Below are 27096 nucleotides of genomic sequence, written 5' to 3'. Positions count from 1 at the left end.
CAGCAGACATGGAACAAGCAGCAGAGGGGAACAACTTTCCCCCGCCAGCATGCTGCGATGGCCATGCAGGAAAAGCGCCTCGTTACCAGTTCCTGAATCTACTGGGGACATTTGGCCCAAATGGTGCAAACTTCTCACTCCGCCGTCCGGAAAACTGAATGTAACACCCCAAGACTGATGCTTGTGGAAGGTCTCTGTGACAATCCCATTTTAGGGAAATATTTTTCCCTCCGCTCTATCCTACCCACTTTCCGACGACGACGGTGTCCTTTGTGGTACAGGCTGCAATTAATTTAAGGGCAATTACTCAGAGAGGTTCCTGGTCAGGGCTGGACTCCAGGCTTCTGCCTTGCTCCCGACTCGGTTTGGTTACAGTGACACACCGATTTCCAGTTTAGACAGTCCCACCCCATGAATCAGCGAGATTCCTTGGACTCTGTAAAACAAACAGAAACGAATCTTCCAGCGGCTCCCAGGGAGTCTGCCGAGCTGAGGGCTGTACAGAAGCTGTAGGAATGGGAATGAAAAGGACTTTGTTACATCGGTTGCCCAGCCCCATCAGCACCGGGAGAGGGGCTGACAGCAGTTTTTCCTGCTCTAAATGAACAATTCAAGGGCATTCAAAGATGAAATTTGCTTAAAGACATCCGGTTATGCAGAACTGAGGGTAGTAAAATGCCTGGAGAGATATGAGGTGAATACTCTGTCGGTAACCATTTCATCCGGAGCCATTTCTGGCTGCATGGAGGCATTTGGGTACAAATTACAGGGCGGTTGGTTCCAGCGCCAGGTCACAGACAGCATTAAAGCGGCGCAGGCGGAGAGCTGCGTCTCCAAGTCCTTCAGTGCCACCCCAGGGTATCCCACAGCCCCAGCGCATCCTACCCTGGGAACAGCTCAGCCGAGACGTTCAGGTGCAGCTCAGCTCAGACTATTAAAAATAAAAAGAGTCTGAGCTCCCAAAAAAAGGAAGGACTGGGGGGGAGGGCAGCTGCTGCCGGAGGATAAAAGCCACTCTGTTCACAACGGCTTGGACGTGAAGGCGCATGGGGAAAATGTGATCGCAGGCTGTGGTGCTATTTTGGTGAAAAGACTGGAAAAAGGGCAAAACCGTTTCATTTCCTTCCGATGTTTTGCCCAATTCTCCTTGTGCATTTTTCTGTCCGGCTCCTCAGTCGCTGACCTTAATAGCGAGGGAGAAACTAGGCTGGAAACACTCCTCCCTGCCTCTTGAAATAGATTTATTTTCCCCCCCTCAGTCAGGATTGACGGTATTTCTGGCCGGGCTGGCGCAGAAGCCGGCGCTGTGGCCGTGAGGGGAAAGTTTCTGCTCTGGCCGCCGTTCCCCTCAGGCGAGGCGGGCTGCAGGCCCCGCGGCCGAGGCGATGGCGGCCGAGGTGGGCGGGGGGGGAAGCGACCCCCGGGCCCCCTCCCTGGGCCTAGCAGCGCCCACAGGCCTGTGGTCTCCACCGGGGCCGGGCCCCCAGCAGGCCGCTCCCAGACGGTGGGTGATCGGGCCCCTCGCCCCGGGGGGGTCCCGGCGGCGTGACATCCCCCCCCCCCCCCCTCACCGCCTCACACACACCCCGCCGTCCCGCCATGGCAACGGCGGCCCCTCAGCGCCGGCCCCGCCCCCCGGTCCTGCCCCGCCCCTCAGCGCGGGTCCCGGCGGGCGCCTGGGCCGCTGGGGCGGGGCGGGCCGCAGTCGCGCGCAGGGCGGGTGAGGCGAGCGGAGCGGCGTCGCCGTCCCGGCTGGCCAGGCGAAAGGCGGGCGGAGGCTGAAGCATGGCGTTGTCCGTGCCGGTCAACGGGCTGAAGGAAGGTGATAAGGAACCGGTTATTGAGCTGTTTGTGAAGGTAAGGCGGGAGGGTCCCGGCCGCTCCCGTCCCGTCTGGGCGCCGCTCCCCTCAGCGCCCGCGCTCCGACCGTTGCCCCCTCCCCCCCCCCCCCCCCCCCCTCCCCTCACCGCTTTCCCGCCCGCGGGGGCTCCATGTTCCCTCAGCGATCGGCTGCCGCCCTGAGGGGAGCCCCGCGCCGCCGGGGGGCTGCGGGGCAGGGGGGGGGAACGGCACGGAATCCGTGCCGTTCCCCCCCCCTGCCCCGCAGCCCCCCGGCGGCGCGGGGCTCCTCTCAGGGCGGTGCGAGCCCGGCTGGCGGCGACGCCCCGGCGGAGCGGGGCTACCGCGCACAAAAGGGCCCTTCGGCGGGGCGGGGAGGGCCGAGATAAGGCGAACGGCAGAGAAGTCCCTTCTGGAAAGTGGCCCCGCGTTTGCTGGAAAATTCTTTTCCCCAGAGCAAATGGTGCAGCTGGCGCGGAGCAAGGGTGTGGGCACCCGTAGGAGAGAGGAGTAACTTGCTGGGTGCACCACCATCCATCACCCCTGCCGTGCAGCGCTCTGCATTGTCTGCCCGAGTTGGGCGTCGAGGTAATAAAAAATCCGAGTTAAATTTTCACGCAGGAGTCCTTACTTTTGTGTCAGGCACCAAACATGTAAACGCGTCGCCGCTTTTTCTGCCGAACTAGAAGAATGAGCGTGTGTTGTCCGGCCCTTATCTGGCAAAGGTACCATATGGTATCTCCACATGTTTTGCATTCGCATATTGCAGTATGATGCAATATTTTGCATCCTCCAGGGCTCTGGTGATGCAGCATCTTACTTTTACTTCATATCAGAAGTGCAGAGAGTAAACGGCGTTGATCTTTTCTTTCTGTGCTCAAACTTAACTTTGAAGAAAGCCTCCGTAGGAAAGAAGTGTTTTAATTCTTCAGATGAAGTTTCTTTCGGTTGCAGTGAGAAAATAACAAAAGCCTTCATTTGAGATCTTGGGACTTGCTTAGTGCGAAAGCCACAATGACAAACATGAAAATTTCTAGCAGGCTACGTAGAGCTTTAAAGATAAGATATTAGCTATAGATTTTATTTCTTAAACAATACTCTAAATGACACTGGACGACTTCTCCTTTCAGACTTTTTAGTAGTATTGAGGGGCAGTAACGGGACCCAGGGAAAGCATTGCAGTGGAGGATTCCAGACCTGATTTTAGTCAGAATATTTAGGTTCTTCCTGTAGAGGTTAGAACTTAGTAGTACAGCAATTAAACTACAGATTACTTTGAATTATTTATAGCAGTACTTCTTTAATATAACATGACAACTCATCTTCCTCTGTCCTAAAGTTCATTGGCTGATTTTTCTCATTTTTAAACAAATGAGAGCAGTGATTGATGGCAGAAAGATTTGGGAGCAGGGGGAATAATAAGCCTAGTGAGGATATTTCATGTATGAGGTGTAGTGTGGAAGAAGGTGTAAAATTAGTTGTGAGAAAGATGTATTGGTTGTGATTAAATCAGTGTTGGACCAGCAAAGATGTGAGACTATGAAAGGGGAACAGCAGGGAATTTTTCCATCCCTCTCAGTTGAAACTTCTTTATTGGCATGGATTTAAGAGGCTATATTCGGGATTAATCAGTCAGTAGTATCTCCCTCCAGGAAGCCTTTTCCCAGTGTTACAAATAGCTGCTGCAAGCTCTATACTGTCTGCCTTTAGGATAAAGTTCAGGTTACAAAAGAAGTTATTCTTGTCTGACTTCATGATCTTCAAGTAAAAGTTATTTCCCTGGAAAATCCTGTGGAAGAAGAACACCCTCCACCCTGGCAGACAGACCAAAATAGTTGTTTTATCTGGGTGCTGCTGCCTGTCCCACAGTTTATTGAAGCTGTTAAGTATAATCGGAACAGTGTTTTTGTAAAGCTAATAGAAGTCTTGTCCTGCGTCATTAAGATGGTCACTTCATAAAATGCAAGCAGAATGTTTATGGTTATTCAATATAACTAATAGTGTCTGGCTAAAAGAGCATTAGATTTTGATTTAGGTCCCCCTCCGGCCCTATAAATGGGAAGCTTAGTGCCTACTTTTGTGTTGCACGGTTTTCGCCTGGTTATGGGTGCAATCTAGAACAAGACTGAAGTTATTGAGTGAATGTTAAGAGTATTTTGCAATGTAGCTGATCACTTTTCAAACAGTATTTGGGGTCTTGGTTCTACGTGTGCACTGTTAGTCACCGAAGCTCTTAAGGCAGAGGTAGTGGAAAGACTTCTTGACCAAAAAAGAAATCTCTGCCAAATGCCCGCGGCTGAAGGGCGGTAACTGTATGACCTGTGTACAAAGGATTGTAGCAGCCAGACTAAGATGAAACAAAGGTATGGATTAAAGCTTGAGAAAAACTTGTGAAGCAGGAGAAACCCTTTGGCTTCCTGCCCAAAATGTTGGGTTTGAATCTTACTAAATTGTGATCAGTAACAAAATAGGATGGGCACAGCGTGGGGAGGAGTGCACACGCGGTTAGGTTCCAGTTATGAATAACTATATAGGGCTTTTTGTCACCAGCAAATTGGTTTGATTTATCCAAGGAGACAGTGTATCAGTCTGCTGTAACTTGTCATAGTCTGTGACAGCACATGTGCAGATCTAGGATGCTTAGGTAAGAAAATGGGTTACAGTGCTGAAACTGAGGTGAATAATCTATTTCTTGGTCTCACATAATGGGTGGCTTCAGCAGCTTTTTCATTACAGCGCTGGTGGGCTGCCTGCGGTCTCTTTTAAACTAACTGTAAATATTTTTCAAGTCTTTCAGAGCTGATTAGGAGAAAGTAGTGATGTATCTGATTTCATTTAGTTTCCTCGTATGTTCACATGTTTTATTAATGAGGGAGGCCCGCTTCCATTGTCTAACAAGAGTATTTTTTTTATGCCCTAGTGGCGTTTTAGAGTAGTGAAGACTCTGTTGTAATGAAAACACAGGCAGAAACCCGAGCATTGTGATCTGAATGCAACTCGTATAGGCCACTTGTAATAGCTGCAATTTAGTTGATCGTGTGTGGATTTTTATTATAAATAAAAAGCATGGTGGACTGACTTGGTCAAATAGAACCACTCATCTGTGGAAAACACAGGGCAGAGCTTACAAAACTACTTGTGCCGTTTCTTGAAGGCAGTGTGCAGAGGAGACGGGGATGGAAGCTGCTCAGAGCTCAGCCCTCGATGTTCGAGAGGGCAGCTGGTGATTGCATTCTTCTTGTAATAGCAAGGTGAAGACATGGATGATCAAGAAGTTTGGTGTTAAAGGAAAAAACAACAAACTCAACAAACAAGAAATTCTTAGTCCTGTATCTGCTGGCATGAGGTGGGTTATAGTAGATGTAGGTAACCGTTAAGGAAGGTGCTGCTCTCTTCTTCGACTGTGTAACATGTGTATACTTGCAAATTAATTAAACCTTGGATTTCTGGAAGCTTTGAAATAAGACGTCATTGCGAAATTGGGCACCTGTTTTGAGAATCAGATAGTATCTGCTATCTGTTTACCTGTGAATTGTACTGTCAGTAGAAAAAAAAGCTGTGATTTCACATTTAATAAATACCCTACGCTAAGCTGCTCCCAACAGTTGTAACAGAAGCTTGTCTACATTTTTGTATCTCTGAATTAAACAAATCTGGCAGGTGAACTGTATGTCTTCCAGGATCCAGATCTGTTTTCTTCAGTTAAGTATTGTAGCCTGTGGCAGGAAGGAGATGAATGTCTGCATCACTAGCAGCAGACGTGGTACTAGCTCAGGGCTGGGTGAGAGGAGTGTGATTTGTCTGAACTGCATGCGTTCAGGTCTGCCTTTGTCTTGCAGTTGCTCATTGCCTGTGCTTATCCTTATGTAAGGTCTCATGTGTCGTTCTGGAGTAGTATAGCTGCTGTACATTGGTTTATAACAAACATTTCCATGATCTTGATCTTGTTTGTTGCCATTGGTGTTGGTTGGTGTTGTTTTTTTTTGGGGACACACACACACACACCTGCAATATTGCTGCAAAAATAAAAGGAACATCACTATAAGGAAATATCAGGACTAGAGACATGCAACATTGCTTCTCAGAGACAGTCTTGTTGGGGGCAGGCTTGTCACTTGATAATCTTGTTAGATAACTCTCCTCCTTACATACCAGATCATCATTTGGAGGTTTTGATGCACTAACCTCAACACCTGAGAACTTTCTCAGTCCACCTTTGATATGATTTAGGTTAGACAGCAAAATTTCATGCGTGGCTTATTTCTTGTGAGCAAATACTGGAGTATTATAAAGGATCCCTTTATAAACTTGAGAAGTAACGGTCGTCTTATATATCCTGTGCTTAGTTGTTACAAATCGGGCCTCTTCCTTCTTTGGCCCGCAAACCATATTCCTTTAAATTCTGGTTGGGAAAGTTCTCATAGCCAGAAATATGCTTGGCTTTTTGATTTGAATCTGATTGCTAATACAGCAACTGGTGCACTTGGTACAATACTGTTTAAAAATACAGAGATGGTCTCAAGTGCAAAACATTGGAAAGTAAGCTAAAAACTAGCAATCATTTTCAAAGGGATTATACAGATGAGTTAGCTTTTCTTGAGTCAAAAATTGTCTCTGACTACACTTCAAGAGTAGTGGTTTTATTCACTGGCATCTATCCTCCCCTTTCCAATGATTAACATTAGACAGCTCAGTTAGGCGATCAAGAGAACTCGTGTTCTACTTTGTAGTTGAAATATGTCTGACACTTGTTTAACTTGTCTAACAGTTTTCCTCCTTTCCCCACAAAGTGGTCTGAGAACTGGCAGAGTTCCTGAATTTCAACTCGTTGCCCTTCATAGCCTGCTGATCTACCGGCTGGGATTGTATGGCCGTCTGCAGTGGTGCTTCCGAGTCATTTGCTCAGAGGTGCATACAAGTGCTGTATGCCATAGGTGTGTTCTTCAAGCACAGATACTGCTATAAAAGACAAATCTGTCCTCAGTTTTCCCAGATGGGAGATGTCTCAGGCTGTGCATTGGAGGCTTGAAGGGGAAAGAGAAGCCTGTGTATCAGAGCACATGTTGTGGGACAAACTTCAGGGCCTGGAACTGATCAAAAGTCAGGGTAGATGCACATCAAGGGTCTGAGCAGTCTGAGTCTCGTTGCTGATGCTTTTGTACATCAGTCTGTGATTGTGTGCATGTGCAGTGAGGGAATCACAGAAGCAGGGAAGAGCATACTTAACATCAAAGTTCTTGTGAAAGTATTTGAAGAGAATGAGAATACATACATATCTTTATGTCTGTACATAAAGATAGTTGATTGCTGAGAAGTAACATGTAGATACGAGGAATATTGATGTAAACTCAGTACCACGGTTGGGAGGTGCGTGGGAGGGTCTGATAATCTTTCAGTGGGCAGCACTGTGACAGTATTAGCATCATAAGAAGTTAGTAATCGTTGCCCTCACAGCCTGAAGTGACTCAGTGTCGCTGTCTAGTCTTTCACTGGTTATCCTAACCTCATCTTGTGGAAGGAAACAGTGGGGAAAGAGAGTTCTTTATTTGAGGAGTATTACTGTCTGTCTCTTAATGTGAGTAGGGTGAGCAGAGAAGTAGTTGGTTCAGTAGCTGAACTTTTGGGTTTTTGAAGGGGTGTCGTCCCCTACAAAATCTGTGTTTGGAAGAATCTAGTAGGGGAATTCATTGAACTTCTAGCTAAATAGTAATCTGTGTACTTTGGAAAATGACTTTTGTACTCTGAGGTTGCAAGTTTGAGTTTTAAAAGTATATGCTAGTTAAAAGGGACAAAGAAAGCCCTGGGCTGCTGCTGTTTTCTCACCAGTGTAGGCATGTTCAGATTATCTTTTAAATGAGACATTTACTGTGATGTGACTAACACAAGGTCTATGCACTTTTGTAATGTTGCATACATCAATTCTGAGTTCTGGCTGGGCTGGACATGCCACTTAAGAATCCACAAGAACTTTTGAGACTGGATAACTGTACTTGACAGTAATTGGATTTGTTGTCTTTTTTAATTTTTTTTTTTGATAGATGCTCTCTTTTGCACTGCAGCTGATAATCAACTGAGCAGGGCAATTCTACAAAACCTCACTGGACAGTGGGAGAAAGTGAGGTGGTTTTGTGTGCTCATAAGTATCTACAACTTCGTCTAAGACAACAAACTTTAACTAAAGTGGTGGTTGCTTGCAAGTTGACTGTCCATGGAAGAATATTTTACACCTGTACTTTTATCCATCTAATTCGATTTTTATCTTCAAAGTTCTTTGTAAATAAACTGTTAACAAACAACTTAGTGCTAATCAAGTTGTTGTTGATGGTTTTTGTTTTGTTTTTATTCTTTTCTTGCATATTCTTCACTTTGAGATTATATAGTTTCACTCTTTGGGTACTGACTCTGCTTGTTTTTTTGTATTAAGAATTAGTGAACATTTGAACAGTTAAAAAACCCAGCCCCCAAATCATTATGTTGCCTTAAAACAAGTTTAAATAGAGCTTTGACTTCAAGAGCTTTAAGTCCTCTGTGTAGAATATTTTTTTCCTAGAAAAGATAATAGTTACTGTTTTTAAACTTGTTTTGAGGTGTTTTTTTTTAATTCAGGTCAAACAGGCATTTGTGGGACAGTCTGATTTTTAGGGCTCTGAATGCTGTGTTTGTTTATGCTGAAGTGAAAAACATAAGCTAAACTGCTATTGATTATAAATGTCTTTGTGTGCGGGAGTTCTCTGAGAGTTCAGACTTATTCCTTGTATTGTTGGCTAGACAAAGGGCAAGGAACTTTACAAGAGGAAAGGAAATGACTTAGTTCTGTACACTGAATGTCCATATTAGGTATAAACTAAATATAGGAGTGTAATCCAGGAGTGAAGTCATATCTGTGTATTTTCATGAGAAGAGCTAATGAGATCAGCCAGTGCTACTGGATCGGCTTCAGAGTTTTTTGGCTCTGTTAACGCCTTACAATTTTGGCTAGAGTTTGATGATCTGTATTTTGGAGAGCTGCTTTTCTTAAATGAAGGAAATAGTTCTTTACGTGATTCTGTCTAAAAATAAAATCAAAGCAAGCATAAGTGTATTTCTGTAGCCTTCCGAAGTGATGTGTTAGCCACCCTACTGAGACATGCTGTACTGGAGCTTGATGAGATAAGGCAAAACTTCCCGAAGGAGGAAGCTCTGGTCTGCAGCTGAAGAATGTGGATACCATCTCCCAAGGGACACAGAATGCAGTCATGTAGGTGCCTTTTAGTAACAGAGTTGGACATTGCTTGTATTGCAACCAGAAGCAACAGAGGGCAGGCCTTCCTCGAAACCTTTATTCTCTAGCTGCTCTAAAATAAAAACTCCAACGCTGGTTTCAGTCTAAGATAAATGTTTTTCCTTGCTAGAGCTTTGGAATATGCTGTTAGCAGGGGGAAACAGGTTCAGAACTGCAGCGCAGTCTCAGTGAGTTTTGATAATTTGAGCAATTTCTTTGTTCATTGGCACGTTCTTCTGTGGATGTTGCTGTTTACATCCTGATTTGGAGGCAGTTGGGTTTTAGCTGTATTCCTTATCGTATGAGAATTCTGAAGCTCCCAGATTATTGCTTTTGGGCTAGCATTTTGACGGGAAAGTCATTTAGGCATCTCACATGGGCTGGAGAAGGAGCAGTGCACAGGGTGAAGTTGAAGCAGCTCTTCATCATTCCTCTCTGCTAATGTCGAACTCATTGCTCATCTTAGGTCTGTAAGTTGGGTTATAAAATACCATAAACAGTTATTTGTTTTTCTGTCCCGCAGAAGTGATTCATGCATAGAGGTTTATTTGAAGAATTCTTAAATGCCAAAGATAAATTTTACTTGGTCTTCTGAGCCCCAGTGACAAGGCTTGCAGTTCTTTCCTACAATTTTTATTTCGTTATTTGGGGGTGGTTCTGGTGTTGGAAATAGGTGTCTCGGGCTGTAGCCAAAGCACGCAGTGTACTTTAACAGATTTAATGTGTGGGGCAAGAGAATCATTGTCATATACAATGCCAATTCCAAGCTTATATGCTAGGTACCCAAAGGCAAGTTTCAAGCACTGCAAAAGAAATCCTTTGTGCTGTATATTTAATCGCCTGCTTACAGTTTCCTTCTAGAATATTGCAAGAATGCGTCAAGCTGATAAACAGCAAATTTTAGTCAGTTTGGCTCTTTTATCTTGGCAAGATTTGTTACAGCTGGATCACTTTGTTAAAGGTATTGCCACTGAGGTGAGAGGGATGGCAGGGAAGAAATGCCAGATTCTGCTGTTAATGAATAATTTAATTTTCCTGTGTCAGGCTAGGAGGTGGTCATGTGTGTGGCTGTCCACAATAATCCCAAGTTTTTGTATTCATATTGTTAAGCTAATTTCTTCACTGAAGAAAACGGTGGTTAGTATTTAATGCAGGTTTTGATTCTGATTCTTCATCTGATTCTCCCAAAGGATGAACATGGGATAATTTCTTTTCTCCAAAGAACTGAAGTGCTTAATTAATTTCTACTGAATTGTGATGTCACTTTAATATATCATGAATATCCCATAACTGTTTCCAAAAGCTTTACAGTGACAATTGGGTAGCAGTAAGCATTTGTTGCAGGAAAGTATACAAGACAAGTCTACTAATTATTTTGTTAGGAATAGCATCACAGGGCTAAAAATAGCATCATCCTAAAATGGGCAGTTGCTATTACAGTCAAATGTCTTAACACAGTGGTGGCCTAACAGAAAGGTAATGACTGAAGAGGCTACTTGAATGGGCTGGTAAGCATTCCTTTCCTTGGTTTAATAGCCACATCTCAAGTAAATGCAGGGTGTTCAGTTAATTTTCTTGAGCTTTTTGAGTTTACCGGAATTTCAGCTGATGTGGAAGTTGGATTGATGACACATTGGGCGAAGATGGTATAGCTTGTTAGGAGGCAGGGGTAACTAAGGTTGTTTTTTCCCTGGGTGTGGTGGATGTCAATCAGCTTATAAAAATATAGATTAATCGGCTTAGGCTTTTTGCGATGAATTCCAGGTATGAGCACTGGCCTTATGCTTTTTGTTTTCTATTTTTTCTATGTTTTTCTTAAAGGACTAGCTATTTAGGGTAGCAGTGATTACCTATATTGTTGTACAAAAGTAAAATTGGGGAATGTGCTGTGGCTGTGATTTGAGAGTTTTTCTGACTTGATACAGTGTTACCAAGCTTTTTAAAGTTCCCTCATAAAGGTCAAATAAAGGTTTACACTAATCATTGCGGTTCATATGAAGGTAAGACTGTGATGCAGGTGCTGTAAGCTTGATTTGGAGCTTCCTGAGGTCAGCTGTCTTCAGTTTGGAAATGAATGTACACTCTTCTCCTGAAAGATATTTTCTTATTTTTAGGTAGCACATAATGAGGGATTTGCTTATCTTGTCACTTCCATTGTGAAAAAAGTTACCTTCCGAGTTCAAAAGCATTTGAAAAGGTACTGGGGAAACTTATGGTGGAGTTTAGTTAGTAATGGTAACAGAAAACAGGATTACATAGAAAAGGCATGATGCAGAGGTGGTGCCCTTTTGCACTGTCTGTGATGCTATAGGCTCATCTACTGGCAACACGCAACACGAGGAACAAAAGTGAATTTGGAGTAATAGTTGTACAAGGTGCCAAACCGCTGATGTTTGAGGTGATGAGAATGATGTTAGATGTTTTATTTAGAATCTTAACATTGTGAAAGAATTGCAGGAGTTAGCTTGCTTGTTGGAGACATTTAATAGTGTTAATAAATCTTAACGGTTGCTACAAGCTTACTCTGTTCTTAGAGTGAGTCTTTAGTGACTTTTCAACTTATGTTAGCGTAAATGAGCAGGATAGGTTTCAAAATACATGTGAGCTTTGTTAAAAAGCTATGCTGGAATACACGAGACCCTGTGCCCTGACACTGAAGAAACCAGCTGCCTTTGTTCCTCTTTCTTTTAAGATGTTGACATGGACCTTCAAAAGTGGAACAGTTTTTTTTTATCTATTAAGAAAAGCTTTTAAAAGAGAGGGAGAATTGGTTCATAAGCATGACAAATGTCAGCTGTAATGAGCACTTGGAATGGAAGGAACTGTAATGGTATGTTAGATATTGAACAGCTTTGCCAAATGTGAATTCTAATATAAAGATGAGGTCAAGACAGAAGTAGTCTTTGAGCCTAGCAGTACTATGTTGGGGAAGCAGTTAAATTCTTCTTTATTCTATCCTCTTTTGTGTGGATTTTTTTTTCCCCTTCATGAGGTGGTCCCAACCCATCACAATTCTTGGATGTGGATCTGTCTGCATGGCTGTGGGCTAGTGACATCCTGTTAGGCAAGGTGTGTGTAGTAGGTGGTTTCCAGGCCTTTTTCATTCATCTTTCACATGGATGTGGTGATAGCAGCTCTCGCTGGCTGATTATTAAAGCAAGCAGATGTCTTTGCAATGTTTATGAAGCATTCATTGCTTGAAGCTCATTGGTATGTCTGGTGGGAGAAGGGAACAGACATGCTGGAAGGCGTTGTCCAATGTTGTTGTTGGGTCTGTGCTGGCATAGCTGTTGATGTGTTTGAATAATAGGCTAAGATTTTGTTCAGCTTTGTTAGTTTGCCTGTCCTTCTAGTTCTGTTCTTTACATTTTCTATTTTAGCATCTTTTTGTCAGTACTCTTTTTTTTTTTTTTTTTTTTATACTTACCAGAATAGATGAATTGGAAAGAAAATTATCTCCAAGCAGCATGTGTAAGTACCTGTAGACAGTATTTCAGTTTTAAGGTTAGAGTAAGATTTACCTGCTTAGTTTCAGTGCTATTAAGAAAATGAAAGTGAGTGTTTTAAGTTATGTATGTCACAAGCAGTGCCTGCTGCTGCCCCTAACTGTAGGTTTCCAGTATCAGCAATAAAATGTTTGATCTATATTGAAACATGGCGTGAAGGTCCTTCTGGTATTCTGAATCTTTTCCAGGATGAAATTGTCTTTCTGTGGTGTTTTTGTTTTGTTTGTTTTTTTTTTCTTCCCCCTAGTCCTGACCTTCCCTGTCTTTTGCTTATTGTGGCAGGGAACATCTTGAGGCTGTCAGCAATACCAGACTCATTTATTATAATGTGCCACTTGTGTGTGTTGAAATGTCCTGTTAAGTTTTGGTCTGCCTAGTGGCACGAGGACACCCACCACACAGAAACAAAAGCTTTCACATGTAAGTTGGGGCACTGGCTATCCACTGTTTGGAGAGGTGAGAGGAAAGGTGAAATGACAAGCAGAAGTGTCCTCCTTGTCTTGTCATCCCTCAGATTAAACCTGGTTGAACCAGATTTAGTTAGCATTGGAGTTCAGGGCTTGACTCTAGCTTGCTCTCTGACCCGCTCCTCCCATAAAACCACAAACCAACTCCCTTCTCAAACTAACAAACCTGAAGGGGTGAGAATGAGCTGAACACTGTGTATTGCAGGCAACGCTTTTCCAGTCCTGGTCTCTGCAACTTGCTACCTTGTCCCCTGTTGTCTTCTTTTGAATGATGCTTCATTTTTTTCTTTTGAGACATTGGGGACCCTTGAAGATATGCTTTGACTTGCAGAGTGATTACGTATAACACCCCTGAAGCTCATCCATCTACAGCCTGAACAGAAATACAAACCAATCGGTATAGTGGCACCATGCAGAGGAGGCGTTTGCCCGGTGTTATATCAATACTGCTATAGTCCTTTCATGGATGTAATTCTTTACATCTTATCTGAAAACACTGCTCAGTAAACAGGATGGAATTCTGTTTATTCAGCTTGGCAAGATAAAGGTCTGAGCAGACACTGCAAGGATTTAGGCTGATACTACCAGACCATTTTCAGTATTCATGTGTGGAACATTAAACCACTGCTTTCTGTATTCTTTCATCTCGGGAGTTTTGCATTGCTGCATGTTTTTCACTTGGATCAGTTTGTTTACCTTAAACAGTTTCCTCTCAAAACAGTAATCCATGTAGGATTATTATTAATTTACTCTTCTTTTTTTTTTAATGGTCTTACTGTTCATGCAACATGCAAGAGTGATTGTTATCTGCTGTTTTGGAGTAATGGGTATGCATCATGTAGTTTGCATCATGTAGTTTTCCCAGCAGATTTTTTTTTTGTGAGAACTGAGATATATTTCAAGATTGTGTAGTCAAAATTTGAACACACCTTCTGATTTTCCCCCCCCATCTGTTTGTTGGAACATTAGTCTTCTAGACTTTGCAGATTGCAGGTATCTTATACAGGGGAGCAGGGACTTTCTTTGTGGTATAATCAAATAGCTCCAGTAGTTAACTTTGAAGGGAATTCATAACTTTGAATAGATACTTCTAAAATGCATTTTTCCCTTCTTCATCCAAACTTTGTTTTTTCCAGTTCCGATATGCCAAACCTGGGAGAGATTCCCTTGATAGTTTTGGATAAATCAGGAAATGGTCTTCCAATGTTCTGCCCTTTTGTTTTATTTATGTAGGCAGAGACAGAACTGTATTATATTTCTCATCAGATGCACTTTGACTTTTACTATTATTTCTGCAGTCATTTGATCCAGTTTGGGAAAATAGTAGTGTGCTCCTTCTAACTGGTTGCTGTTTGAAACAATTTTTGCAGGCCTTTGGGTCCAAAATTTTCTAGCATTCTTTTTTATTCTTGAGTCTGTGAGATCTATACTATATAATAAGGGCTTTGTGTCCTTTAAGTTTCTTTGCTTGTCTGTTATTCTTATTAGTCTTTCAGTAAACATCAGGACTACCTCGATAAAGTAAATACAGGCAGGTTCTTGTGTGAGGAGTCAAGTTAATTTTTATGCAGCTGTAAAGGCAAACATTTCACAATTTAAATGGATTTCTTTTTTCTTCCCTTAGCTTGTTTAGCCACTTAAATAGATGTATGATTACATATACTCTCCTGTTTTTTTGGGAAAAACAATCTCATTTGAATGAAATCACTGCTTCAGGGGAAGAGAAAGGGAGGAGGTGGTTTCCGCACTGGCTGGATCAACTAAGCTCAGTCTTCCAGACAGTGGGATAAGTAGATTTTTTTTTTTCTTTTTTTTTTCCCCCCACTAAGTAGCTGGCACTCTTGCTTGGGCTGAGCTACTTGGCATTAGGAGTTGCCAGTAAGTTTTACTTATGATAAACCAGGTTGACTTCTCCGTGAGCATACTTACTTGTTTTACTGCCTTGTAACTTTCATTCTTATTTGACCCTTTCTTACTTGGGTTTCTTTAAAAAGTAGCCCTGTTTGGTTTTCATAAAATACTGTAGGGTGAGTGCTATGGTGTATGTATGCCCCGATGTTTCTCTGTGCCACATCTTAAAATTAACAAGGTCTGTTTTGCCACATAAGTTTTTTTAATTGCAGTCAGTTTGTGGAGGGTAACACAACTTTGTTCAAGGCAACTGGATATCTTTAGTTTTTTTCTTGCTTTGATAAATCCTTTATGGCAGCTGCTAGTTTTTCAGACTACTTGGTGGTGTCTTTAGCATAGCAAGTGTTGGCCATGGGTCACAGTCAAGTTAAACACTGTGTTTGCCAGGGTGCTTTCCCTGGTGGTAAATGAAAGCCAGGCTCTTCAGAGCTAGTTCTCAGTCAGTGTAACACAAGCAAAATACAAATGAAAAATACCAGCTTCCCTTGCCGTGTGTGGTGGTGCACTTTTTTCTGTTTGGTCCCAATCCATACAAGTGAAAACCTGGAATTCAGTGAAACAGATGTACTCAAGAACATAATCATACATGTTCTTCATGTACTTTATGTACTTCAAGCGGATAACGCTAACTTGATTTGGTAGTGAGAACTGAAAATTGGCCCTAATTGTTGGAAGGTTGGCATTATTTAGGAATAAAGATTTTTAGACTGGTTTTAGAAAAAAATTGAAATAAAACCTCCAAGTTTCTTGGTACAGAATGAGTATAATCTTGTTAAATTGACAGATAATCTAGGTTGATGTTAGTATAGAGAAGTCAACATTTAATATTTTCTTTACTCTGATGGTGATGAGGATTAGACACTGAAGATCACCTGGAATACTATGGCCTGAATTCAAAGACAAAGCAATAACAGGTTTCTGGCTTCTAATAGTGGGCTTAAGCAACACTGCTACATGATTACCTCCCTGCATGACTAAGTCATACAGAATTTCAGAATATTCTTGTAATATTTAAAGGTTTACAGTTTACTGTCAGCACAGCTGTATTCCAGTGGAGAAAACTGGTCTCAAAACTGACTCTCGCAGGAACATCCACCAGACTCGCCTCCCTCTGAAAAAAATCCTGATGTGATTGAAGAAGAATAATGTGTTGTTCTTGATGATGGGTTGTAACAGATCAGTGCTTTAGCTTTTGGTGCATCAAATAGAAGAAGATAGAAAACGGGCCTCTCGGGCAAACAGTTACATAGCAGAATTCCTTGGCTCAAAAGCACTAAAGCCAAAAGTTTCTTGGCATTCTGACTGCATTCCTTTTCCAGTATGTGCTCAGAATAACTTGGGATTTTTTGGAGCAGAAGTGGGACAAATGTTTGAATGTAGACATAAAAGTCTAGGCTCAGTTTAGCTGTTCACTGCAGCTTTGAAAATGCATTAGGTTTTGTTCGGAACACTTTATATTAATGGACTGTGATCCTTGTTTTTCTGATTAAATAATCCAAAAAGCCTGTCTTGCTTAAACAAAAGCAGATGCTGTTTGTTGTTTGCTCATTTTGAATGTTACACTTGCGTTGGGAGAGAAGCAAAGTTTTGGTACCACTTGGCATTACAGTGTAAATGCATTTGACCTTTTTTGGCCCTCATTGATCACTTTGGTTTTGGCTTAGGTAAGCGGACCTTAATGAAAGCCACAGTTTGGTGCTACACCTTAAATTTTAAACAACTTTTCATTCAGTTCTGTGACGTAAAAGTAGCTTTGCCTTGGGTTCCTGATGGGCTAAGATATTTTATTTTTTTTAATTAGAATAAACAAAACTGCCTTCTGAATTTGATTTTGGTTTATTTCAGTGGCAATTCTAAAACCTTCCACTAGAAATAATAAAGCTTTATGGTGGAATTATATTGTATGAAAGAAGGCATGTGGTTTAATCCAATACCCTAACTTTCTTTCAAACTGTATTGTTGTTGCAGTTGATGGATCCCGGGAAGTCTGTCTGATATAAACATGTTTAACATCTGTCATTAACATTAATTTTTTTTTCCTGTGCCCTTGGAACTTTGCTGGTGAAGGGTCACTACTTTTCCCTATCACGTTGATAGGTGGCAAAACCTGGGCAGCCTTGATGTTATAACTAACTCCTGAGTTCAGGAAGAACCCTGAAGTTTTGTAATAACAAATCTTCATATTTGGTTCTGTCTGCAAAGAGTTTATTTTGTGCATAGGGGAACCATTTTGCTTTTTCATCTGATGCTATCACCGAAAGTATTTTGGTTCTCTGCTTCTGAGTAATGTCTTACTTTCTATATCTGATGATGGATCATAGATCTTAAAAGCTCTTAATCAGCCCTCTGCAGTGAATTTTTTAATTCACAACTCACAAAGGAACAGCGACTTGTAAGAACTAGTTGTCTTCCAGATGCATGCCTATTTTACATTAGGACACTATTCATGCATTTTCAAATATTGGCTTGAAATTAGTGGAGCTGACTAGGTCTTATCTAACTTAATATTCCCCTCAGGCAATGTCTCCATTACGTTTGTTGATGTTATGGTACTGAAGCTAAGCCTCTGGACTTCATTTGGTGCTGAGGATCATCTGTACATTGATGGCAGGCAGTTGCATCCCAATGATTCTTTCTTTATTATTTATTTATATTATTTATTATGATTACATGCCTTTATTTTTTCTATTTAAAGGTTTCCTTAGTCTGTATCAGATGAGATCTCTGGCAATGTATGTCATATGGCTTCAGCTCTGGCCCCTGGTTTTGCGGTCAGAAGTGCTAAATAAAAGGTGAAGAGGGAGGAGAGCTGATTAGGTCATGTACTGACCCCTGGAAGCATGGCTTGTGCAAGCAAACAGGCTGAGGACCTGCTGAGTGTGGCAGCCGGCGGCAGCTCCAGAGTCGCTGGAGAACAGCGGTGTGAACAGTACCAGTGAGGTGCCTCAGGGCTTTATGCTCTTAGGGTGTTGCACTTTGGTGAATGCCCACATTCTTCCTCTTACGTCATAGTAAATGTGTGGGAGCTTTTCCATCCGAGGAAGTGAGGTAAAGCTTAACTGAATGGGGACATGCATGCCTGTGCCGTTACTGCGCCGTAACTCATGTGCTTTGGTTTAAGTAGCATTGTTGAAGTTGCCATAAAACTTGAAGACTGAGGTCAGTTCTGCATCAAAGAATTGTTTCCACTTCAGAGTGTGAATTAGCCCAGGCAGTACAAAACGTATTTTCCTTAGATGGAATGAAGTGTTGTTTTTTTCAATATTGTTTTTTCAAAGGTCGGTAAGATCTTGCATGTAGTAAAAAAAAACCAACCAACCAACCACCAAACCAAAAGAAAAAGTAGATAGATGACTATAAATCTACATTGGCATAATTTACCTGCAGGAAATGTTTGTTCCAGTGTAAACACAGTGATGTAACTGTAATGGAAAATTCTAAAATATACATTGCTATCTGGAGGGATGGCATTGCAGTTAAATATTAACATCCATAAAAGCATACAGCTATTGGGAATAGACTGCAGAGTGAAGTCTTTCCTTATGTGAGCATCTTGTGAGGTAGGAACACATCAATCCATATAGTAGCTAGAATCCTTACAGCACAATAGAAAATTGTGGATTGAGCTAGTATAAATTACAATGCCTAGAGTAACCAAATTGACTGTTTTATCCTTTTTATAGCTGCTTTTAGAATTTAGTCTCCTGACCACTTGAGAAGTCACATGTCAGTTTTTAAGTCAATCTAGTATCATTAATCCACTGCAAGTTTTACGTTCCTTTCCAAGGACAGAGGTGGCATTTTGAAATTCATGGCAGAAAGACAACTTCTTTTTTCTTTCGGATCTTTGTTAATGACACTAATAAAGGTTTGAAGAAAAAAGTTTCTGTGTATTCTCCACAGCAAAGTATTCAGAAGAATAGTCAGCTCTGACAGGAGGGATATTTGTAGAAATGAGACCTTAACCTTGAGGCAATATAAATCGATTTATGAATACTCATTTTCTGGTATTCATTGACAGCTATTAAGGAAATCAGCCTTATCTGCAGAAGCACCGTGAGTTTTTAAAAAAGAAGTTTCTGAATTTAACACAGTTTCATGGAAAATCTTTCTGTTTTCCTGGTTTTTGAAAATCCTGCTGTTAGAAAATCGTACTGTTACTCTTCTTAACTTGCAAACTTCATTCTCCTCATTGTGGTTCCCAATCCGTGTGTGGCTGGGAACTGGCAGAGAACTGAAGAAAAAATGGAAGAAAAAGTAGTTCCTTTGCCTGAGTGTCTAGGCCTTTCTCTAGTTCTGGTCCTAAAGCTTAGTTCTTGTAAACTCTTACCAACCAGATACTTATAAATAGTCTGTGCTTGGTGAACATAATTGTTTTCTGTCATTTCTCTGAGGAGTACAGCCAGCATATCCTACAATATGTTTTAAAATGGCCTAGGGAATGGGTAATAGTAATGATAGAAGAATTAGCGAGGCTTTGAGAATTGTACTGATAAAAATTATTTCTGGAAGTACTCAAATAAAATGCTTTGAAACTTGCCTAATGTAGAGTACATGTCAAGATAATCTGACATATGTGGCTGTTTTAACTAGTGAACCGGTTTTCTTTTCAGAGGATTGAATTTTATAACAAGATTCAATGTTTTGCATGTCTAATTCTAGCCTAAAAACTAAGATTTTCCAACTCAGCAATACATACTTCATTGTCAGAGCAATCATGAGATGCATGCCATCACTGGGAGCTCTGGAGCGGCTTACTGTTGCTATGTATGGACCTTTGTTGTGGTAGGACAAAGACTTACTGATAAATTGCCTATAAAAAGTGCCTTTGGAATATAACTTTATTGTCACTGAAGTCTCTATGTACTTACAGTTAATGTCTTTCCTTACAACACCTGCAATACAATAAAGATTCATAGTTCCTGGTTGCAGTTGGCTCACTGTAGCACTACACAGCAAGAGATACAAGCAATAAACTGGAAGATGACTATGTTTAATTAGCTATGCTTTATAGAAGGAAAAAGAATAGTAAAGAACAAAGAACAACATTGACATTGGAAAACTGCCATCAAAAGGTGGGGCTGCTCAGATGGGTACGATTAGCTGCCCTTTCTTGACTATTAAGAGCGGTTGGATCATCTTCAGTGTGAAAGATAACTTTGTCTGAAATGTTGTTTTGCTACATTTTCTGAGCAGCTGTTGGAGGACATGACAAATAGGTTAGTTGACTTCATAAATATGCAGATTTCACTGTAATAAAATCCTCATTGTCTGTAGCAAAAAATAATTAGAAGGTGCAAGTATTAAAAAAAACCAAAACAAAACACTGCAGAAGTCTGTGCATACCTTGAAGAGTATTTCAGTATTCTGAGGATGTTCATCATTGTGCATTATAGGGAGATACCTTCAGGATATCTGGTCTAGATGTGTCAGCTGGACTTTGAGAGCAAAGGAGTGTTCCTGCAAGGTGATACTAGGTTTGGCTATAAGCTTCTTATAAGGGTCTTCAGAAGAGTTAGTGATGTGAAGGCTGTACAGGCAGTAAAACCCATGGTCTGTTACTGAGTCTGAGTCTGTCTTTAAAGATCTTTCAGTAATTGTAAGCGTGTGTAGGTGGCACAGTCCTGCCTTCTAATTAATGATCTGTTCTCTTCTGCAGGCTGGCAGTGATGGTGAAAGCATAGGAAACTGTCCTTTTTCTCAGAGGCTGTTCATGATTCTTTGGCTGAAGGGAGTGGTGTTTAGTGTCACAACGGTTGACCTAAAGAGGTAAGAAATACCTGGTTTATCTGACAAGCAAGAGCACACAGCACACTTGGTGTAACAAATGTTTGTCTGGGGCTTTTCAAACTTGCGTGGCTTATTTTCTGAAACTGAAAAGAAAATCTGTCCTCATAAATACTAAGAGGCAACCTTGATGTAAATGGGGCATTCATTGATGGTTGTTTACAAGTATCTGTAACCAAAACGAATGGGTCTGATAAATTCTCTTGAACTTGTTAAATACCTGTACGGTTATTTAATTCCTGTAAAACTAATAGCTGACATGAAGTCTAATAACTGAATACTGACTTACTAACTTCACACCGAGATCCCATAGGTGAAGACTGCTAGATCATCCAATCTTTGATCAAATCTCCAATGAATATTGGATAACTGTCGCAACTAATGTACAGCCTATTCATCTTGAAAGATTTTAAGATATTGATTATTATGCAATAAGAATAAAAAGTGTGAAAACATCTGTCCATGAGGTAAATATGAGTGAGACAGAAGTGAAATGGGTAGGAATAAAATCTAAAATATTCTCCCTTTGTGTAGTGTTAGCCAGATATGTCACAATGCTGTGTGTCACCTAAATTGGAACTTCTCCATCTAAGAAATGAATATCTTGGTGGCTAAGAAGGGTGAGATGTTAATCCATGAGTCTTAATTTCCTAAATTGGGTATACTTTTATTAGAAGTGGTAATGCTAAATTCAGCAGAGGCCTTATATTTGCTTTTTTGTGTGAAGTAATGTTTTCACGGTGCTAATGTAATGTTAGTTACTGAACTCTGGAGAGAGGAGAGACTGCCAGTGCTTACAAACTTCATTTTCAGAAATAAAGCCAACAGAAATATACAGTGCTCTCCAGCGAACCAAGTGTAAAACATGTTAAGAAAGAAATCACCCTGCTAGACTTAACCTTTTCTTGTAATTTTTTTGAAGGAGGTGACTTGTTCCAATTTTTAAAAATCACTGAAGTTGCTGCTTCAGTGCTGGCAACTAGTTTTAAATACTTCCATGTGTAGTAAGGCTGAGGCAGTCCACTCAAACGGAGAGGGAGAAAGCAGCTTTTGTCAACTGTGTATGCATTTGTAGCAGCTTAAAGATCTTCTCTGGCCCATGTGGGATTTTACTGCAAATACAGTTGTTGCTGCCGGCGTGCACAAACCAAATATATCATATCTTCCATTTAGCACTGCATGTGGTGTGTGGAAACCTCAGGAGTAAAACTTGTGCTTGCGTGCTGTTCATAGTCTTGGACTTCCGTTAATTTTAATGATGGTGTTATTTAACCTATTGCAGTTATTGGGGGGGTGGGGGTGTGAGAAGAAGGTTGAAAGAGACGTTTTCTGCTTGGAAGCATTTTTACTGCTGAATAGTCTGAGAGATACCATTAAAATGCCAAAGATGCCTGATGAATTGGTTTTATTTGTGTCCCTTTGGCAACTTTGAGTTAATTGGTTGGGGGCATGGGATGTAAGACTGACTTTTAGAACTTAAACTAGTTGCAGATGTTTAAAATTGTCCTTTCTTACACAAGGAAAGCTAGCTTTTCTTTTTTTTTTTTTGTATTGAGGAGGGGAAAACACAAAATAAGTACAAAATTAACAAACTTCATGGGAATAGGTCAAATAAACTTTTGTTGTATACTGAATGTATTTTCGGGTGAAGGACTGCTGAAGCTAATTCAGATTTGAATAGATGTTGATACAAACTTAATTTCTTTTAGACTTTATTTAAAGCTTCATAAATACAAATCCAACCTTCTGGATTGTCTTAATACCTCCTTGTAGTGTTGTTTGTAGAATATCCAGTTCAGCCAACTGCTCAAGTGGAAATGCTTTATACCAGATGGTGTTTCTTTCACCTGTTAGAATTAACAGAATGATAAAGGTACTAGATGTTGCCTTAATACTTCTAATTGTGTCACAAGGAACTGCTTTTACAAGTACATTATTCAATCCAATTGCCCTCTCTTCTTTTTGTTCCTGTTAAAGACACAAACTTGTGGAAGAGCTGGATATTGATGGTTTTAAGCATCTGAATTTATTTTGCTAGCCAAAAAAAAAGAAAATGAGCTTACTTGGAAACCATGCTTCTCCCTTATAACGTAATTTCTACACAACAGTAAGGCAAGCTGTGTGAGGCTTAAGGTCATGGTTGGGTACAAAAGTTCGCAAGCAAGTAACTTGGGCACAGGAAAAACTGAGTCTGGTTTGACTGATTCTGTGGCGTGTATTTTCCCCATCTATAATTGCATTGGACATCATACTGTGCTAACAAAAGAACATTTTGCAGTTCTCAGTTCTACTGTTAAGACACAAAAATATGCACATAGGCAAACGAAGTGGGATGTACCACCCTTTCAAAGAAATCAGGCATTTCTTGCTTCTGTTTAGTCAGACAGAAGCTTTATTCTTTCCCTGTTCAGAAGGAGCATTTCAGTGCTCAGAGATTTGACTTGTTCTGGTGACTAGAACAGAGTTGCAGTACATAAATCATTTGTTGGGCTTGTTACAATATTCAAGGCCAGGCTTGCATTCAGTTAAGTTTTGAAATCCCATTTTAAACATATTGATTGTGTGGTTTCACAATTATGTTGACAGCCAAAGATTAAACAAAGAGATTAGTAAATACCAAAGACTGTCCAGAGGTGAATACAACTTGAGCAGTATAAAATACTGCTTAGGAACTGGCAACGGTTGTTTTTTATTGCTGGCATTTCACACACACACCCACACACACCATGTTATTCTTCAGACACTCATTGGAGTACTTGTGTAATTTATAAATCACTCTAGAGCATGTTACGTTTGGGAGCTGGCTTTTATCTGATCTTCAAGATAGGATTTGAATGCTAGTTGCTCTTCTGGTTTGTGGTAAAGCCATGAAATATTTATACCTTAACTCTGGTGTTAAAGAGCCTGCCCACTTAATTAATGGTAGTCAGATATTTAAGTATGTGGCCCTACCTTCAAATACTCCAGTAAACTTTGGGGCAGGTACTAGTTATGGAATTGTTTTGAGTGGTTAGGGAATATTCTTTTTTTAAACAAAGCTGTCCAGCTTTATCTCTGAAGTAAACTTCACCATAAAATTTTTAATTGCCTTCCTGTTTGACTGTTAAGGGAAGCTGTACTCTTAGCCTTTTAAGGCTATTCCTGTGTACTCCTGGTACTCCAAAGACTGTGGCTTGTTATGTGGTAAACCAGGGTTTGTTTATGATCTACTGGCAGCAGCAGCAAACTGGAAGTCAAACGCTGTATTATGTTTGGGCTTTGGCTGTGGGCTGTTAATCTCTGCTTTCTTTTTCTTGAAAGACACAGGTGGTCTAAGTGGAGTGGCAAGAGGGGTTAATAAAATGCTCTGGGATCCTTGAGATGAACTCTGATTCTTTGGGAAACTTTTGGTTAGTTCATTAGTCTGTTTCTGAAATAAAATCTTTTCTTTGATAGTATTAGTGCAAATCTGGTAGTCTTGCCTGTGTTTGTTTTTAAAATAACATTCCTTTTGAGGAATTTTATCTAGCCAACATGCGAAATTGGAAGTGAGCCACGATGACTTCCTGTAATTGTTGTGCGTTACAACACTGTATTTAAATGAAGAGTTTAAATTACTTAAAGCATTAACCGATGGCAGACTTGAAATCCTAAAAGTAAGAGGTTGATGGCAAGTATTAGTGAGAAATAACTTCTTAGAAGCTTATTGAAAATGATAAAATTCTTGTATTAATAATAAACACCTGCTTTTGGCCAGGCAACGGAATTAACACTGTTACATACGAGATTCAGTTTAACATATGCTGCCAAGTGCTCCTATCTGTTGTTGGTACACTTTGGCACTATAGGCTGTTGCTGTTTTTCCTGCCAGTGGGCAGGACATGAAATTCTGTCAGGGGTTTCTTAATTTTGTAAGAAATGGAGCATTTCTACAAGATCAACTTGTAAACTGTGCTTAGTTTATGGAGCCTATGAGTGCTATCCCTGGAAAGACTGCTTTCTCATGCTACCCCAACTGACCATGTTTGTGCTTATTACTCATCTAGTTTCCCTGTCCGGTACAGTCAGGAGGTTTTCTTGAACTGTAGTTCCAGTGTCCAGTAAATCCAGTTTCTGGATGCCTGATGCTGGCTGACAAATGTGGCCACATTGTACAACGCACAAACCCAGCTCAAAGGTTACGGTCTGGTTTGGATTTGTTCAAACAGTAACAGAGGGGCAACTTCCACCCTGGCAAACTTTCTGCAGCTGATATCTTTTGTTGTTCCTCACCCAGTGTAATGTTAGCAAAAGGTGGCGGTCATCCTGTAGTGTGTGCTCTGGTCAGCTTGACAGAAATGTAATTGTACAGTCGTGCCTCACCTGGATCGTGTGTACTGTCGGATGTTAGGACACAGGGGTGGCTGGGGGAACTAGGAATTGCAGACTGTCCTCTAAAACGTGGAGAAGTTCTTGGAGAAGTCAGACAGGCTGTGTCCTTCTGAGTAGTCATCCTGGACTGCAGTTAATAGCTTCGTCAGAGGGAGATTTTAAGTGCTGCTACTGAAGAAGTGCCGAGCAGTACTGTAATTTTATTTCTGCTTGCACTGAGGCAGTTGCACTAGCATGGGACTAATACCATGATGATGTACTGGGGAGAAATTGGCTGCAGCTTTTTTAGATGGTGCTTTAGATTTTGTAGCTTGTAATAGATCCTCATCTCATTATTGACTTCAGCTTTGCATCTGAATCTGCTGAGGCAGCAGATGTGAGAGCTTTACATTAAAGAGTAAGTTAGGCATTTTGGGGTGAAGGAGTAGGTAGGTGTATACGCGCAGCTAACACGTAGGCTCCTAGATAAATGCCTGCAGTGTTGTTCCTTGTCACTTCAGCATCAAGGCACAACTAGAGAAGAGAAGCCAATTGCTTATAAAATAGACTGGCTTAGCTTGCTAAGTATGAGAGAGGAACTGGAGTGAACAACGGGAGGTACTGCCAAAACTGACTTAAGATTCAGAAACGTATGAGTATTTTAGCTTGATTCTGTTTCTCTTGCATCTAGTCATAGTAACGTTGAGGATTCTCCTCCCTTTGCCCAAGTGTGCTGCTCTTATTTGTCAATAGCTTTTTTCACTGGAGGAAGCTTTAAGCATCATTTTTAAATGCTTAATTTTAAGCATCTTGTCACCTTGTCTAGAACCAGATTCTGTGTGCACATAATAAATGGCTTATACATAGTGCTCTATATCAGACTTGCTTATTTCCAGAGAAGCTCTGTGTAAAGGGGGAGGATTATCACTGAGTGTAGATTATGCTATATATAAACTGTACTACAGATCTTGGGAGTGTGTTTGTGTGGTATGTATATCCTCCCCCCCCCCCCCAGTCAACAGTAAATTGACTTGAGAAAACATATAGCCCGAGATAAGAGGAAGCAGTTGTTTTTAAGTGTTTGAAATTAATTGTTATCAAGTACATATTGAAAATGCTAATTAAGCTGTAAAGTCGCTTTTTAAATAGAAAACTGGTGATATCTTTTTTAAAACTGCAAGTATGTGAAAACCTCAGGCAGTGCTTTTGTGATGGTAGCAATGAAAGCTAGGGTCGTGGAAGTCCCATGCTTACTTTTGCATTGGTTTGTATTTCACCCTAGAAAACCAGCAGACCTTCAAAATTTGGCTCCAGGCACTCATCCGCCCTTCATAACTTACAATGGTGAAGTGAAAACAGATGTGAATAAGATTGAAGAGTTCCTGGAAGATGTTTTGGCTCCACCCAAGTAAGTGTTAAAATGATGATTTGTCACCTTAGATTTAAACAGAGTGTTCTCTCAGGGGTTTTCTGCACTAATTAAGATGTTCTTCAGCATCAATAAACTGAAGATAAGACATTGAAAATAGCTTGGAGTCCTTGCTTGTCATACCCTTTCTCCCTCTAGCTCCCTCATCTTTATGTTAAAAATTTTCTTGTAAAGATTATTGTAAAATTGGCCTTTGTAGAGTTCTGTCATTCTTCCTGCGGTTTTCAGACTAAATGACTTTTCCTTTTGATGACTGGGGCAGGCTATTCTGATGCTGTGTCTACATAATATAAATCAAGGTGAGCGTGCTAGGCGAAACTTAGGCCTAACTCCGTAATAAACTGTTGTGGGAATCTGTTTTAAGGAGATATGTGGTGTCCTTTTGGAGACTTGTATTTGCGGTCATTCTCCTAGAAGTAAGGAGTTACTTAAGTCTTCAAGAATTTGGCGTGTTCTCACCAGGAATATCAGTGAACTTTGTATTTAATGTTACATTATTTTTTTAACTCCTTCCAGCTTTCTATAAGCAGAGGGGCAGTTGATGATTGTACAGAACCAGTGATTACT

General features: G+C 40.9%; 1 protein-coding gene across 2 annotated transcripts in view; it reads left to right on the top strand.

Moving 5' to 3' along the window:
• The first annotated feature begins 1697 nt into the window (after positions 1-1697).
• The window catches only part of CLIC4 (chloride intracellular channel 4), a 33137-nt gene continuing 7738 nt past the window's right edge, over positions 1698-27096 (top strand). The window contains exons 1-4 of one of the 2 annotated variants that reach the window (XM_037379584.1): positions 1804-1857; positions 4994-5185; positions 20644-20753; positions 26383-26508. In XM_037379584.1, the coding sequence (XP_037235481.1) occupies positions 20698-20753; positions 26383-26508 (182 nt within the window). In that variant the 5' untranslated portion in view covers positions 1804-1857; positions 4994-5185; positions 20644-20697. Of the gene's footprint in view, positions 1858-4993; positions 5186-20643; positions 20754-26382; positions 26509-27096 lie in introns of both variants that reach the window. The other variant, XM_037379583.1, reaches the window with a different exon arrangement.

The sequence above is a fragment of the Falco rusticolus genome, chromosome 3, assembly GCF_015220075.1.
Source record: "Falco rusticolus isolate bFalRus1 chromosome 3, bFalRus1.pri, whole genome shotgun sequence".
NCBI classification, from domain to species: Eukaryota; Metazoa; Chordata; class Aves; order Falconiformes; family Falconidae; genus Falco; species Falco rusticolus.
This window is presented reverse-complemented; position numbering and strand designations above follow the sequence as displayed.